The sequence below is a fragment of the Nesoenas mayeri genome (assembly GCF_963082525.1).
Source record: "Nesoenas mayeri genome assembly, chromosome: 15".
Taxonomy (NCBI): domain Eukaryota; kingdom Metazoa; phylum Chordata; class Aves; order Columbiformes; family Columbidae; genus Nesoenas; species Nesoenas mayeri.
The window spans coordinates 1,673,256-1,690,721 of record NC_137559.1 but is presented as its reverse complement, the minus strand read 5'-3'; the positions used below and the strand labels follow the sequence as shown (position 1 = coordinate 1,690,721).

Sequence of the window (17,466 nt, the reverse complement as noted above, 5' to 3'; positions counted from 1 at the left end):
TCTCTCATATCTTGCCCCTTTGTTTCCCCGCATCCAGGGCAGAGTCTGAATTCGGTAATTGCCACCTGGATTTGCTTTGCTGTCTTCCCAAAGAACCTGTTTGAATAAATTGAATTGGCAAATGTATTGTTCAGCTGCAAAGCGTTGTGTCAGGAATAAAGTAGGTATTACCAGTCTCTCTATTACAGCGCTGAGCACTCTGCCAGGGACAGCGAACCGATGCAGGAGAGCTCCCTTTGAGCCGCTCCCTTCATTTCTTCTTCAGAAAGAAGTGCACGTTTTTTTGGCTGGTTGCTCCGTGCTCTAACGCAAGAGCAGAAGAAGCTACTCGGAGCTTCCTTGCCATGTGCAGAAACTCTCCTCCTTTGGGGAACTTTCTGCTAATAGGTTCCCATGGTTTGTACTTGTGTTTCCTTCACTAGGCAAGACTTGGGTGCAGCAGTCACCTTGTTTTCCGTGGAGCCTGTGAGCAGTCAGTCTCACTGATGCCAACATTAGGTGTGTGTCAGCAGAGCTCAGGGCATCGTGGTGGGGACAGGGAGGGCCTGGGGCTGTACTCCCCCAGCAGAACAGGACATTAAGCTGCAGATCTTTGCTGAAGATCTAGGATAGGCTGTGGAAAGTCAGCAACTGGGAGCTCAGGAGCCTAATCAAGTCACCAACCAGGTGTTGGGCAAGTTCCTTGGGTTGGGGACTGTCATCCATTGCATTTCTTTTTTGCACCGGTGCTCCCAAGGTGGAGGTGATCTGAATGTGCTGAGGCATGAAGTTTAAAGTTCCTCAGGGATATAGGCTCACCTGAATCCTCCCCACCTTGACCTGATCAAGCTCTATGGGAGAAACAATCTCTCCTGCGTGCAGGTCCCTGGAGGGTGAGGACACAGCCAGTGCACACCAGGAGGTCAACAGACCAGCCAGGTGCAACCACCGCCGCGACACTGACATCTGTCCTAGTGCCAACCAGTGAGGGTGACAGCAGGGACAGGAGCCCAGGGCCCCCCCGAGGAGCACTGTGACCAGTGGGAAATAGCACTGCGGCTCTGCAAACCTTGTGCCCTCGGCTGTAGGGTGACCAGATTTCTGCAGGAGATGCCGAGGGCTCTCACAGGCAAGTGGTCCAGCTGGGGAGATGTTCCATGGGACAGGGCAGTGGCACTGCCTCCTCCCCCAGCTGGGTTTTACAGAAGGGAGGGCTGCCCAGTTATTTAAAAATCCAAATTAAATAGCTCAATGGGGGGATTTGAATGATGGGGATGCTCAGAGGCCCAAGGCTTGCCAGGCGAGCAGAGTCCTGCCGAGGTGACCCCGCTGTGCGGGTTAGCAGTGACATGGTGCCACCTCGTGGCACACGGCTCTGAGTGTCACGCATCCTTGTCCTTGTGGGATGGACATCTTTGCACAGGGAGCATCACCCTGGGGGTGCTCCACCGCTTCCATGGCTGCACCATGGGTGGGTAAAGGCCACCAGTACATGGGAGGTTGGGACTGATGGGTGATGGACTGGAAATAGTTAAAACGGTTGTCCTACCCCCTGGTCTGAGGACCAGCGTTGCTGTTAGATCATGATCAGTTGAAATACTCAAGGATAGAGTCTCAGTGTTCAGAGAAATTCTTTGAAACCAGCAATGCAAAAATTACCCATCAGAGGAGGCCTTTTCCAGTTTACTTCATCGTTTAGGAAGAGGGTTTTAAACAAGAGACTCTTCTATCGAACAAGTGAGCCCATGCTGGTATAATGATATCTGTGTAAATCCGGCAGCGTAACAGCGGCTGTGGGATGAGCCCATAGGCACTTAGCAAGGATTTGCCAAGGAGCCTAAGGGCTGATACACCCTTCAAACTCAGCGGGATTTAGGTGCCTAAATGCATTAGGCTGCTTGGAAAATCCTGCACTTTGAAGTTAAAGTAGGCACTAAGAAAAACTGGCCAAAAAAATTTAAAATACTAAAAGTTAGGCTAACACCACCGCGAAGGCAGTGGGTACTTGGAGTTTTGCACCCAAAACAAGGCAGTGGGAGGTGGCCACCGAAGGCAACCGATGTCTACACCAGACTGATTGTTCAGAATTGCTCCATCCCTGATGTCTCAGACCCCCCGAGGAGCGGCAGGATGGCCCCTCTGAACCATTTCTAGCTCTGATGGGTGTCTGCTTGTGTGGGAAGGATACAGGGCATTTGGTTGGGGACACTCACCTTGGGAGAGTGTGTGTGGCAGTTGCACACACCCCAATGAGGTCAATAGGGCACCTTCTGTGTGCACTGTGCCTGTCCTCGCATACCCACCTTGCTTGATGCCAACCATCATGTTCCCCAACCCAGGGGCATGGTGACTCCTCACGCTCACCTCTCCCTGGCTGGGGGAGCAGGAGGGATGAGACCCCAGTCAGCAGACAGGGTCCTCAGCCGATGAGGTGCCCAGACCTGGAGAAGCTTCTGGACCAATGCTGGTAATGACCACAGTCAGATCCAACCAGGCTATAAAATGGAGCTCCTGCCAAAGACCCCTTTGGAGCAGCGGGACTGTGATCAGACCCCATCCCTGAGATCAAGGACAGCAGCTAAGGAGACTTCCCAGGACTTAGAGCCCTCACCTTCTCCTTAGTGAGTGGTTATTTCTTCTGGATACACCCTTGAGTGAGCCCTTGTTCCCCAGGCAAATGATTGTTCCTTCTGGGTACCCTGGAGTGAGAGCCGCCTTTTTGTGGCGAGGGCTGCAGCCTGGGCATCACCAGTCTGGTGTGGTCATGTTGTAATTACATCCCCAACTCCTGCGTCAAACCTGCAGCTTATTACATGTTGCTGGAGTGCTGACTGATTTTTGGATTACCCCCCACTTGTGTTGGTGTCTGTTGTTTGGTTTCAGTCCATCATTTGGTTTTGGTTGTGAATTAAAGTTGGTTTAAGGTTACATTTGCTTGGAGTCGTTTTGGGGGTGCCTCCATGACAGAGTGTACGAGGAAAACATTAACAACATCTCTTTTCTTTTGAGAAGAATCTTAGGATGTTAAAAGTTGGAAAACTCATCTTCATTATTTCTCTTTAAAGTTAGTTATGAATTGAGAACGGCTTTGCTCATATTTCTCTTTTATTTGCTATCTCCCCAGGCTAAAGTGTTGTCTATTTATCTTACAGATTAGGTTACTTTTTATGGGGTTCCTGCTATTATATTTCACATCTAATTTTGTTAGTTTGTGTTTGATATTAAATTATGTTGAATAAAATGGGCAGCTCAAGGACGTTTTTCAGCGCCATCCTGAAATGAGGTTCTTAATCCTGTTTCTGGGTCTGCCCCTGTAGCCCAGCCCATGGGGACAGGATTGGGTGCATAGAGAAGTGTTTGTATCAAACTATGGGTTTTGCAAAGTGAAGCTGCAAGAGAATCGTGCCTGTAGAATCAGTCACTTCATGTACAATGATTTTGGAGGCATCTCTTTAGAAATGGGTTCTAATAATATTGACATCATCACACGATAAGATCCAGGACTAGTTAAATCACAGTCTCATAACTCAGTGGTCCTTTGGGGATTAGAAGAAGTCACTGAGCTGTCACTCTAAAGCTGATCATGGGCTCGTTTAACTATGTCATCCCATAAGACAGCCCTTTCAATTATGTCAACCTGTCTGCTCTCCCTAGACTCTAATTTTAGAGCAGCAGTAGCTAATATTCTTGGAAAACTGATCCACCTCCACAGATCTCTCCTCTCTGTCTGCTGCTGTTAACGGAGTATCCTGTGGGGAGATGGGACTGCTTTACTTCCCCGCCTGTAATAAACCTAATAAAAATAGGTACCATTAGGTTCCTTTGCGTGTGGTCTCTTTAAGATACTTATTTGAGCTGTGTAATGGAGATGTCACATCTCCTCCACAGAGGGATCTGGCAGCACCACAGGGTCACTGCAATAAAAATAACATTCAGTTTTAAGAGCCTGGGATGAAATTGCGAGCCGAAAAGCAGGACAATGGGATTGGAGTTCAGAGACCTGGAAAAGGCAAATGTGAGCAGGAGTCACCCGAATGTTACTGCCGAAGTGGTGGCTCCACAGCTGGAGCAGCAAGCAGGATCCTTCCGGACGGTGCAGAAGGACCACAGGTGATGGGGTGGCCCCAGGGACAGGGGACTTGTCCATATTTGCTGGATGGGGGTAAAATGGATGGAGGGAGAAAGAGGAGGGCAGAGAGGCCATGCAGAGACAATGGAGGGAGGTTAAACCCACCCATCCCACCTGGTGCCACCACTCTGGTGGCAAAGGTCAGGCCTTCCCTTTGCTGATCAAGGGATAGAAAACCCACACAGTCCGGGTTACCGGGGAATGGTACCTCCCCCAGACTCCAGCAAGTTAGTTACATGTAGCTTTCCTTTCACAAATCCATGTTGGCTGCCCTTAATCAAATTCTGCTTCTCAAGCAATTTCCCTTGCTAATTCCTCCCGAATCAGTTCTAACCCACCTATCCCCTTTGTTGCTAAGCTAGCCAGCCTCTAATCACACGCTGCACTGTGTGATCCTTTCCTGAGTAATATAGGGTTCGACACTATCCTCTGGTTCTCAGCAGCCTAACCTGTCAGGAGCAACCTTCTAAAAATATCACTAAAGACCCTGGCTAATTTTTAATCCTCGTTTCTATTAAGACGGCTGCCTGTACTATGTGAGTTTCCAGACTTGGGATTTACAGTCTTCCTTAAGAGCATCTAATCTGCGCAGAGCCATTTCTGTTGTTATCCACACGCAGACTCCGCCCTTCCCCATCACAATACAGATCCCTTTGGCAGCGGCTCTCCAGTCCGCAGGGCAGCGGCGACACCAGCCTCTTCCTCTCCGCCTAGCTCACTCCAACAGCTTTTGGCAAGCCTTCCTGGGGAGATCACCAGGGTTCCAGTCCTCTTGGGCACTGGGTAGGTCTTTGGATGATGAAAATCAGCCTGCGAGCTCAGCAGGGCAAGTGATTTTCTTTGCACTTCACATATTGTCAAGTGTTGTGTAAATAGTACAATGGAGCTGATGTGTAGGTGCATAATGGAGAGAAGGTCTTGAAGTACCTCATATAACTGAACTTTCTATCACTGTTTGTATTTGGATATTTTTTTGCCATTTCCTCCGTCTTATTAACACTCCCTCCTCCTCAACTGCCAAAACCAACCAGGTCAGAAGAACAAAGTGGGTGAGTACCGAGCTCTGGTTGCCCCAGTAGACTTCAGGTAGCTGGCCCAGCTCAGGCAAGGGAAAACCTTTTAATCACATGTCCTTAGCAAAAGGAACCTGGTGGAAGACGCTGCATGACGGTATTGCCAAGGACCAGGCACACCTGTGTGCTTAAGGAGCACTGGCTGCTAAGGCTCTCCCTGGATTTGCATGGAATGTGACCTGAGAAGGAGGTTCTGCTGACAGGGAGAAGAGCAGCCGTGACATCTGATGAAACATCTGCTGCTGCAGAACACTCCTCTAGGACACAGCTGGACAATAATGGCTCTAACTTACACATTCAAAGCAGCGTCAGCTCAACTCCTTCAGCTGCTGGTTGTCCAGACACAGCGAGAAGAAACTACGTAAATCAAAGGACAACGCTGCTTTGAAGGCAGATGGCCAGAGAAACTTTCACATCAGAAACCTGACGCTGTCTTTTCATCATGAGAGCAGTGAAGTTGTGGGACAGCCTTCTGCTTCTAACTTCGGGTTTGGTTTGTTTATGAAGGGAATTGCACAAAGTAGTTATATGTTTAAGAGAAGCTTGAATTGAAAGACCCAGAAGGTCTCTTCTCACATGCGTTTCCAAAGTCTATGTGTCTGCAGCCACGCCGGGCAGAGGGGCAGGACTCGGTGTGCTTGGCACAGCAGTGCCTTTCACTCTGCTCCCAAACCTGAGCTGCCATCTCCCTGGAGGCTACGTCACAGCCCCGGGGTGTCCTTGGGGTGTGTTGTGCGTGCTCCCAGCACGGATGTGGCACGGCTGCCCGAGAAGACGCGCTGTGGCGCTTGCTGCATGGCAGGGGATGAAATCAGCGTTTGCCCTTTCAAACCAAGAGGCTGCAACACTCTGCCGGTGCAGTTCTTTGGAGGAAGGGCTTTGAATGAGGATTTCGGTAATTTTACGGATCCAGGTGGGAAAACGAGTAATATGCATGGGAAGGCCTGGGAAGAGCACCTGGCTAGTGCTGTGGGATTATTTAATCCAGCAGGACTGTGCTGTGAGGAAGACCATAACACCAACATGGACGTAAACTGGCAGGCACAGCAGGAGTCACACAAACGCCAAGTGGTTGGGTGACGTGGGAGATGGATGAGTGGCACATGCCATTCCCAGAGTCTGACAGCACAAATTGGCCATTGTAGTCAGTCATCACACGCCTTCTTAAAGCTCCTCTTCGATCTCAGAGCTCCACTCAGCATCTGAGCCATGTACTACAGGAGACAGACAGGTGTTATTGGGGAGAGCAGAGGCAGAACAACATATTGTCATTTCTCCATCCCATAACAAATGTCATTAAATCGATAGTCCTCACCTCCTCCATGCAAAGCTAGTATTGTTACGTACATTCAAAGATCAACATCTGTAAACTACCCCTTGATCTTGAGGTGCCTCGTTACAGTGAGAGATGCATTTAAAATCAGAGACCTATCAGGAGACTTTTTATCCGGTTGACTTGTGCAAACTCACAGCTGCTGCTGAGGCTCGTCCACCCAACCCAGTTAACACATTCCACTTAAACCAGTTGTGTTTCACTGAGGCTCGTCCACCCAAACCAGGTAGCCCAAGCTGAAGTCCTGTAGTGAGGCACATCAGCTTGCTGTGTTGAAAACACCCTCTCTCACCGAGTCCTCTGGATTTATTTTAAAGTTTTGGAAGTAACATGCTGGGCGTGAACAGAGCTCGTGAGGAATTGCATTGAGTATCTTTTATTTTATGTTCTATTTTCCATTATATATATAGTTATTAATAGTAGTTATTAATATTATTTTATTAAACTGATTTTATCTCTATCCATGAGTTTCTCCCCTCACTTCACTCATCCTAAAGTTCTGCCCAAGAACTGAGAACAATCAATAAACTGCCAAGCCAAGTTTACACTTAGTTTTAATAAAAATCTGTGTCTTGCAGGCAGATGTACCTTCGTTGTTGTGTGCAATAGGACTGTGAGACCTGTGTGAAGAATGCAGATAATTACACTGGATGGACTAGTGGAACTCCTGGCCGTGTGCATCAGAGGTGCTGAGCCTGGCTCTATTTGTACCTGTGCAGCTCCCATGAGCCTCTCAAACCACCTCAAGTCCACGGGAGCAATTGGAGTGCCATCTAATGGGAATCCTCAGCACAACAGGTATGAGCCGTAGAAGAGGACAAACGTTTAGAAATAGTCTTGTGTCTACACAGTGTAGGAGTGTCACTGCCATACCTCTAACTGCTCTAGAGCTGCTACCTGACCTTTAATTGGCGTTGGGAATGTGGTAGAGGGGTTCTGACAGCACAAGTAAATCTTTACTTCTCCATACTGGAGTGATGAAAGTAGCTGTATAGACACAAGCATCAGGACAGCAAGTCGGTCTCGACCTGCTCAGTGTGAGTTTTGGTCAAGTTCTGGGAAAATGGTATGTCATCAGAATGCTGAGGAAAGCACAGCGAGTATCTGAATTAAAACAAATGGTCCAACCCCTTCCCTGCCAAATTGTGTCTTCCAGTGACTGAAATTTTTAGTAATGTAACTTTCACAACGCATTGTTATGTCTTTCAGCTGCAGACAGTAGAGGCTCTTCACATCCAGGTCAAACCTCTGTCTACTTTAAAGTTAATTTTGCCTATAGCTCTTAAAATTTTTCTATGCAATTAACATATTTTTGTATCATAATGTTGTGTACATTCAATAAACTGTCACTCTTTCCAAGCCAACTTGCAATAAGAACTTTTATACTAAGAACAATAATTGGTGGACAAAAGTGGGGAATGGCTATAGGAATATGACTAAAATTATGCTGAAACACAGCCAGCTTTGCTTAGATCATGTTAAGTCAGAACTATGAGTCCCTTAAGATGAAAGTCTAAAATACAAGATACTGCCATATGTCTTGATCCTCTTGGAAGGGAACTGGCACACAATGCAGCATTTGGCTTGACAAACAATATATATCAGCATGAAGCACGTTTTATATAAGCTGGTTTCTGAATGTCATGGGAAGTATTTGATTTATAAAGCCATACTTAGTTTTTCTAGGCCCACCCTAAGCAATTCACTGAAGGTTACTGCACACAGAGGCACACACAGTATAATGCTTCATAATTTATTGCTGCTTAGATAGAAATCTGGATTTGCATAGGAATTTTTTGCAGCTGGAGAGAGGAAGCCAAAGAAAGTGGCAGTAACTATGTGTTTTGTCTCGTGTAACAAGAATGAGAGCAAAATACAGCATTGTCTAGGGAGACTACTCTTGCTGTCTTCCTGAAAAGCTTAAACGAGTGAAGACATGACAGATATGTTACATCTATTATCTTGATCAGCTATCTCTGCTCTTTAAAACTGCATGAATATCCAGCTGCTTAGCTTGAGGCCTGAAATATCGTAGGCTGATGAAATGGAAATGTGCTGTTAATGAACAATACTAATTCCCCAGCTGGCATCTAAGTAGATCTCGCATCCAACTAATTGTGAGAAAAATGCCAAGGCTTACTGATGATGTCAGGGGGTCAAGACCTCAATTTCATGTGTCATTGGAGCTATTCCTGTCTACGCTGGGGCTGCTGGGCTGGAGTGTTGGTTTAGGACTAACCGAAGGGTAATTGCAGTCCCTTGAATCAGCTGCAGCTATGAGAGGCCAACACTGTTCCGCGGAGGTGGGAGGATGAGCAGCTCGCACAGCGGAGAATGCTGTTTTCCTTGACCTGGGAATATAACGCTGTAAGAGAGGTGAACCTAAGTGCAGTTGGTGCATATGCTTTACAGAACCTTGAGGTGTACTGCAGTTCTGTGAAGATTGTTGTGTGCCTCTGGTTTCTCTCAGAAGAGGCTTAATCCTTAGAGTGCAAATGCTGACTAAAGGGGAAATGTGGATTTATGGTCCTTCATGGGGACAGTATGTAAACAATCAACGCATTGAGTTGTACATCTTTCATCAGAAAGGGCAGAGAGAATGTTAATTTCTCGCCAACACAGAACAAAATATCCGTGCTATTCATGTTTGGCGCAATGTGATTTCTTCTCATCCAGGGGAATTTTCGGAGAGAATCAAAGCTATATGGAAGGTTAGAGTTGGCCAAAGTGACTACATAACGTAGGTGTGCGTTACCACTGCTAATTCCATGTAGTCTAATTTTATGCAGGCATCTGGGCAAACTTGTGATCGGACAGTATCTGTAATACCGTGTTTAACCACAGGATGTCAGAATAGGACATGTAATAGAACAGTAAGTATTTTTAGGAGGTCTAAACACAGAAAATATTAGATGCCACCACCTACTGATTACCCCGTGTGCTCTAATGCCATAACTCAGCCCTGGCACGCTGCTACCGTACTAGGACTTTTATAATCTTTTCGTATGACATAGAATGAGCCACATGTTCCCCAACGCTGCTGTGGGGTGGGAAGGGGTCTCCAGTGGAGCAGCAGGTGCCGCCCACGGCGTGAGGACGCGGCCCAAGCCGGGCAGCTCTGCCCAGCGCAGCAGTGACGGGGGGACAGGATCGGCACCTGCGGTGTGGGGGAGAGGTGGGAGGGGGGAACGGCAGAAGGGGTGACCCTGGTTTGGACAGAAGGGGGCAGAGGAGTGGAGGTTTCACCGCTCCCCAGCAGTGCAGATAATGGTGCATGGAGGTGTTGCCACCGCAGCCACCATCCCCGCTGCTACGGGGGTCAACTCCATCATTTTGGTTGGAAGAGACCCTCAGGATCATTGAGTCCAACCATAACCGAGCTCTGGCACTAAACCACGTCCATAAGAACCTCGTCTAATCGCCTGTGTTATTTGTAGTTTTATTTGTATTCTTGCCCCTAATGCACCCCCATGCGGGGGGCGGGGCCACCGGCCGCTGCGGATCTCGGCGCAGGTAGATGACGTCAAGCCTCCCGCAGAAGCCGGCCGAGCACTCAACACGTGTGTTCCAGGTGGGAGTTTCAACTCCGAGGATAGCTTTTCTATTGGCCACTCGGGGGATTGGCATGCCGAGGGCCAACCAGAAGCCTCCATCCTCTTCTTGTAGCCAATTAGAGGGAAGGGGCGGGCCGCGGCGCCAAGCGTGGGGCTCAGTTAAATGTGCAGCAGGAGGCGGGTCCGAGAGGTGCGTGTGGGTTGGGGTGCGGGAGGTTCCGTGTCCCCCACCGCGTGGGGTGGCTGCGGGAGCTCGGGGGGTCTCCGGGAGGATTGGGGCGGCCCGGCCCCAGGCGCGGCGGTGGTGCCTGGGGGCGTCGCTTCCTTCCCCTTTTCCCCCTGGTGCAGCTTCGCTCTCCCGCCCCCGCAGAGGTGGGAGCCCGGTGCGGGGAGCCGGTGGGTAGCGCTGGGGACAGGGCAGGGACATCGCCTTACCCGTGAAAGATGCATTGGTGGCGGGGCTTGAGAGCGTCTTACTCAAATGTAAGAACTTTCTCGTCACGAAGTCTTAATACAAGAAGTACTAGAGGGAGCACAGAGGAGGCGACGGAGCTGCTGAGGGGCTGGAGCACAAGGGTGATGGAGCGGCTGAGGGAGCTGGGGGTTCAGCTGGAGAACAGGAGCTGAGGGGAGAGCTGATCACTGGCTGAACTGCCTGAAAGGAGCTCGGAGCATGGAGGGGTTGGTCTCTTCTCCCAAGAAGCAAGTGGTAGGATGAGAGGAAATGGCTTCAAGTTGAACGAGGGGAGGTTTAGATTGGGTATTAGGAAAGATTTCTTAACAGAAAGGGCTGTTGGGCATTGGAACAGGTTGCCCAGGGCAGTGGTGGAGTCACCATCCCTGCAGGGGTTTAAAAGGCATTTAGATGAGGTTCTTTTGGACATGGTTTAGTGCTAGAGTTGGGTTATGGTTGGACTTGATGATCCCGAGGGTCTCTCCCAACTGAAATGATTCTGTGATTCTAAGCCCAGGGGTGCAGTGTTGGTGTCCCCGGGCAGGCACTGGATGAGGTGGTGCCTTTGGGCCCAGCCCCGTGGGGCCGAGCACTGAGGTCCCTGTAGCTTGTCAGGCGGCACAGGCCCCTTCTGTGCGGGTTTGGGTTTGGGTGCCAGCGCAGCTGGGGCGGTGGGTTGTTCAGTACTTTAAAGGGGCCTATAAGAAAGGTGGGGACAGACTTTTTAGCAGGGCCTGTTACAACAGGACAAAGTGTGATGGTTTTAAACTAAAAGGGGAGATTCAGGCCAGACATAAGGAAGAAACATTTTATGATGGTGGTGAGAGCCTGGCCCAGGTTGGCCAGAGAGGTGGTGGATGAACCATCCCTGGAGACATCCCAGGCCAGGCTGGACGGGGCTCTGAGCAACCTGAGCTGGTGAAGATGTCCCTGCTCGTGGCAGGGGTCACTGGATGAGCTTTGAAGGTCCCTTGGACCCAAACTAGTCTACAACTGATTTATCTTTCAGAGTGTGTTTCAAGCTAAATATTTGTGATTGAGTCAGCTGTTGTGTTTGTGCTGTTACACAGAAAATGACTGTGTTGGGGCCACTTAAATCAGCTTTTCTCTCAGAGAAATAATGCAGTTACAACTTGACCTGCTTTCAGAACCAGGTTTTTGGCAACTCCTATTTGCCTTTGCCCTGATCTCACTGTAAAATGAAAGTTAAAACTTGTGAGGCATAATTCTTTAAACATAGTTTTCCCACATTAATATATATTAAAACAGTGAAACTTGCAGTTTAAACAGAAGTGCTGGTTAAAAACCTATCTGTTTAGTAATCAAGTAGGCTTTTCCATAGAATTGTAGAATGTCCTGAGTTAGAAGGAACCCACAAGGATCATCAAGTCCAACTCGTGCGAATGTGTGTATGCACACATATATATATTAATGAGATGGCTAACAGTCACGTTAATGTATTTTGAGAAGAGAGAGGTCTGATTGGTGTTATCTGAGGTAGAAAATCGATCAAAGAGTTCAATGTGATGCGTTATAACCTACAGAAAGCACAGTGTCAGTTATGGAGGTGACTACCAGGTGGGTCAGTGAAACATTTTCAACAATAGGCATCAAGTTTTCTATAGGAGAATGACATTCTAGTTTTACAGTAGTTTAGCTAGAATGTATTCCTAAAGGAAGCATGATGAAAATTCTCCAAAATGCATCAAAAATCAGTGCAGGTGTATATTTCATATTTAAGTAGTCACAAATAATTCCTGTACCAGTGTAACTGTAGTGTAACTCTGCCCACATATGAAGCAGACATTTGATATAAAGAAAGGTTCTAATTGCAGTTTGGTGATTTCTGTTGCAGAATAGTTCTGGTTAAAATGCCAAAAATGAATGTGGGGAAAAAAGAAAAGAAGGCGGAAAAAAGGAAAAAGCTGAAGCAACACGTGGCCCAAACGGGAGAGCTGGAATCGGACACTGAACCCAAGAAAAAGAAACAGAGTGTGCAGGTACGTCCTTCTGGTTTTGACTGCTTAATTCAGTAAAATGTGGATATGTTGTTACCTGTGACATGACGGGTTTAGAGATTCAATACTGAACCTGAATGTGCTACTTGATTTGGTTGCAATGACTCCTTGGATGTGATATGCTGAGAGCAGAAGTTGAAAGGAGAAGATAAATTAAGCCAAATGTGGGTAAGATTGCAGCAGTCAAATTACATCATCTGTGTTTTGGATACTTCTGTGAAACACGGAGAATGAGTGAGAGAATGTGGGTGAAAGGCGAGCCAAATGGCTTTAAGCAACTGTCATATGGCAATATCAGCATAGCTGAAGCCTTCATGTGATCCGGAGTGGTTGGAAAAACATGAATGACGTTTTCTTGGAGGTCCTCTTGATTTTTGGATGGAATGTCAAATGGCCAGAAGGTGTCAGCAGTCTCTTTGTGTTACTGACCATTTTATGAATTGATTTTATGAGGATTAAATTGGCGATATTGAGACATTATTGAAGTGGAAACTCGGAGCTCTACGTTTTTTGTGATGGAAATGATACATAAACGGGGTGATTCAGGTCAACTGAGTGGTTACTGTGGAACGTGGATCAAAGAAATATGAAGCGGTTTGATGCTGTCGAAGGGGAGAACGAAGGGCAAAGGTTTTTTTCCTCAGGAATTCTTAAAACCTTTCTTATGTTTCCTGGTCTAACATGAAATGAGTGTGAAAGCTGCTTGTTACTCCATTTTCCTGAGAAATATAGCTCAACGGACATCTTAAAATAAGAAGTTTTTAGTTATGTTACAAAACTTTAAGCTTATTGGCAAGAATATTTTTTGAGAATTGTTACATGCATGAGTGTCTCTAGTTATTACCCTTAGAGTTGCTGAAGCATTGGTGTAAGAAAAGCCAAACTATTGGCAGAAGCTGTTCAGAGCTCTGTAAGTTCTGTAAGTTCTTGCCATTTTGAACTCAGTATATGTGTTCCTAAGAAAATCAGACTGCGTCCTTGTCTATATCAGAGCATATCTATATCTGGTGTTTATAGCTCGATAAGAAGGAACGTTTCTCCTTCCCTTTGTAGGGTGTGTATTATAGACTTCAGATTCACTGTGCTATAATTCAGTTGGAGTGAAAATAATTTTTCCAGGATAAAACAGTGTGAAATTGAAATGTCAAAAGTGGAAAATATCCCAAGTGGGCTTCAAACCCCTGGCATGTGGGGCCTTTTTGGGTCAAGGGATAAGTCGTTAGAACCCCCAAATGAGTTTTTGTTGGCCATGCAAAGTGCAGGGCTGTGAAAGAGCGAGCAATTATTAAACGGGAAGAAGAATCCTTACTACTGTAAGGGAACAGCACAGGGCACAGCAGTTCTTAGAGGTATAAAAATTGGTGTCAGTAGGTGGCTTAAACATGTATATAGTGTTAGTTTAAGGGAATACCATATAAGGTCTATGACAAGGCATTTTTTGGCATCAGCTTTATAAGCTATCACTGTTGATAGTAGGAAAGCGTAAGTTAGTAGGCCACATTTTTTTGTTTGGAACAGGCTGTCGAGCATGAAATATGTTAGGCAGACCTTAAACCATTTTACTTCAGAAATGCTTAATGAGAGTTAGTTGTCGAGCAGTTTCTGGTGATAACTCGGCGTGCGTAGTCCCAGCCTTGTGTGAAATACCCAAGTCACAGTGGCAGTTCTGCTTTAAAATGCTTTTGCTCACCAGCCCCTCAGCAGCATGGAAATGTAGTAGAAAACAAGGTAAAATGGGTTTGTGTGTACAGGAAGATCAGGAGGAACTTTGAGGCTGCGGCGATGTGCTCAGTTAGTCTGAACGGTTCCAAACCCCGAATTTGGAACACAAATCAAGGCAGCCGCTGAGTGTGTTTATTCTGCAGCTTTACTCTAATTTCACTTCAGTTACTTTAAAATAAACTGGAACCTTGAGAGATCTACAGAAATTCCTGAATCACGGCGCTGGATTCTGATGAGCTGTGATTCACTTTTAATACAGGGACTGAACTAAGAAAAGGATTTTTTTGGCATTCATAAACTAAGGATGAGTAGACTGGACAGGATTCTCATATGTGATGGAAAGAATCAAACGATAGCTGTATAACACGTTGCTTTTGCGGGGAGGGAGGTTTCACTGGTTCATTAAGCCACTTTAATTTCCTGTGATTTGCTTTTTTTCCTATTCTAGTAGAGCAATTTTAGTCTCCAAGGTGGGAAATGTAAATCTCTAATTGATTTTGTTATAGCGCTGCAGGCAGGTTGGAGTGGGTCTTAAGCGACTGGATTTCATGTACATTGATCATTCCTTCTTGAAATTTGTTTCAAAAATTCTTACTAGCCCAAGACTAAAGTGTTTTTCCTTGACCTTTCAGAGTAATCTTGATGTTTTATTGATTTTCATCTACTCAGTTTCTCCTGTTTACATTAAATAGCAATGAGCAATTCAAGACCAATATAAATATTGTCGTGAATGGTCTGAGATCCATGTGGCTCTGAAGGACCCATCTCCAGTGCAGCTGAGCAACGCAAGGTTTTAAACTTAATGCAGCCTCGTTTTTTTTCCTGACAGATTTTCATAGTTTATTTAGCTACTTGGCAATAAACTCCATATTTTAAACATGGATTTTTTTTTTTTAATGCCTGCACATTAGATTTACTTGTTAGCAAACTGCAAAATCATTAAAAAACATAGCTGTATGTTAAACCTTCTGATTGTTCAAGTTTATTCTTCTGAATTGTCACATAACATGGGTGTAAAGAAGAGAGATTTAAACTGTGGTCTGGGGTGAAATCCTGGCTTCTTAACTGAAATCTTTCCGATGGACGTTGTCTGAATCAAATTAACTTTGTTTCAGATCTCTGAAAAAAAGGATTTACAGTATTTTTAACCCGTTATGTTGAGAGAACAGGGATGTTCAAAGTGCTCGTTTGCAATTATCTGTGTCTTGTTTGTGTCTATGGATTTCTTCACCCTTCAGCATTTTGGCTGCCACGGAGCCGATGGACACAGCCCCGCAGGGAGGGAACAACATGTTGTTGTTGCTTTGTTTAGGAAGGTTATTTGAGTGCTACCCAGGGTGACCTCACTGTATGAAAGGATCATTGAACCTTGCGATTTAAGCGTAGATGTTGTTCCTCCAGTGCTGTTTTCAGAGCTGCAGGCTTCCTACAGAACAGTAAGAAATTCTTCTCGAGTTGCACATCTATTAGGCAAAACTCATCATTCATACAAAACAATATTGATTTCCTGTTCCTTCCCAGTTTAATCTTGTAAATATTATAACTTTAAGGAAAATTACAATGACTATGAGGCAGTCAATCTTTGTAAACCCAATTCCGTCGTTCTTGGTTAAAGGGTACTTTAGGTAAAGCTCATATGGTCAGTGGGTGTTTCCTTGTGTGTTCCTCGTGATCTTCAGCATTGCACATGGTTGGAGGAGGAGGAATCAATATTTTCCCCAAATAAAGGCAAAATCAGTGGGAAAGGAATTAAATTTTTGAGATTCCATACGGACAGTACAAACAATGGCAAATAAACAAGTGGCTCATGGTGTTTCTTTAATCGGGGGGCTGGTGTGCAGGTGCCCAAACAGTAAGATCTGTTTACTAAATGGAAAATGGCAAAATTAGTAGGGAAAGGGTTTTGCTGTTGAGCTTTTTGGAGGTTATCATAAAGACCAACGAGGAGTTATTAAGCTAGTACTACAGCAAACCAACCACAAAGAATGATTCTTTAAAATCCTTGTTTGCTTGTAGAGGTGGAAGATCCCATAAAATGATCTTTAAGCTGTGGAGATAAAGGCTTTGGCACGAGTTTGGTGCAATGGCTGGCAATGCTACTTTGATGGGATCTCTAATGCTGCCTCTAACCAGGTAACCAGGGCAGTAATTTGACTGTTCAATCAATGCAAACCAGACATTCATGCTACAAAACCTACCAAGCAGATACTGTAAAGCTATCATCAGAAAGTGTATTTATTATTTGACAAACCCACTCATTCATACCAAAGCCTTTTGTTGAAATAATGAGTTGTGGATGACTTGCAAATAAACTCAGTAATCCTTTATTGTTCCGTATTTTTTATTTTAAATAAATGAGAAGCTTCTCTTATAACCATCAAAATAACTTTTGTGTTTTCCCATCCTAAAAAGATGCTGTGAAGTGATAACTTAGTGTGGTGTTGCTGGGCTTCCTGCCAGTTACCAGGCTACCAATTTTCATGGTATATTATATACATTAAAAAAGCGTTTTGGAAACTGCTTGCGTTACAATTTCACTATCAACTCTTCCTGCATTTGTTTAGCTTTGCTTTACTAGCTTAACCCTCTGTGGTAGGCAGTGGTGATGTCTGTGGTTGGTTTTGTTTGGTTAAGAAATATGTAGAAAACCAACCCTGAAAACCAATATTGATAGAAAGGAAAAGAATTAATTTTTTTTAAGCGTAACTTCTGAAAATAAGAATCTTGTACTGGCTGTTTTGACCGTTTCTAAAATATCTCTAGCATGCAAATAGTTTTGTCCATGTTACAAAGAGAAGGCGACACAATCCTCCATCCTCCTTCCATCCCTCCATCTCCCCCAACACTTTGATGTAAAGATACCTCAGCAGTTCGTGATTTTCTGGTGACAAAGGGAGGGCGATTGCTGTATCTTAGAATGGTAGTTAAATGTCAGTATGGATATCAGTGCGGTGGTTTTGGTCTGCTGGTAACTATAGACCGGTCAGCCTCACCTCCCTCCCTGGGAAACTGATGGAACGACTTCTCCTTGGTGCCATCTCAAGTCATATCAAGGATAAGAGGGTCAAACTGGGTTCAAACTGGAACACAAGAGGTTCCACTTAAAGATGAGAAGCAACTTGTTGGGGGTGAGGGTGGCAGAGCCTGGCCCAGGCTGCCCAGGGGGTTGTGGAGTCTCCTTCTGTGCAGACATTCCAACCCGCC

The 17,466-nt window shown here is 45.8% G+C and overlaps 1 protein-coding gene across 1 annotated transcript in view; it reads left to right on the top strand.

The window, feature by feature from the left end:
* Positions 1-10,070: 10,070 nt before the first annotated feature.
* The window catches only part of CHLSN (cholesin), a 103,264-nt gene continuing 95,868 nt past the window's right edge, over positions 10,071-17,466 (top strand). Inside the window, exons 1-2 of the mRNA XM_080353649.1 lie at positions 10,071-10,085; positions 12,378-12,522. Coding sequence (XP_080209775.1) covers positions 12,394-12,522 — 129 coding nt within the window. The 5' untranslated portion in view covers positions 10,071-10,085; positions 12,378-12,393. The remainder of the gene's footprint in view (positions 10,086-12,377; positions 12,523-17,466) is intronic.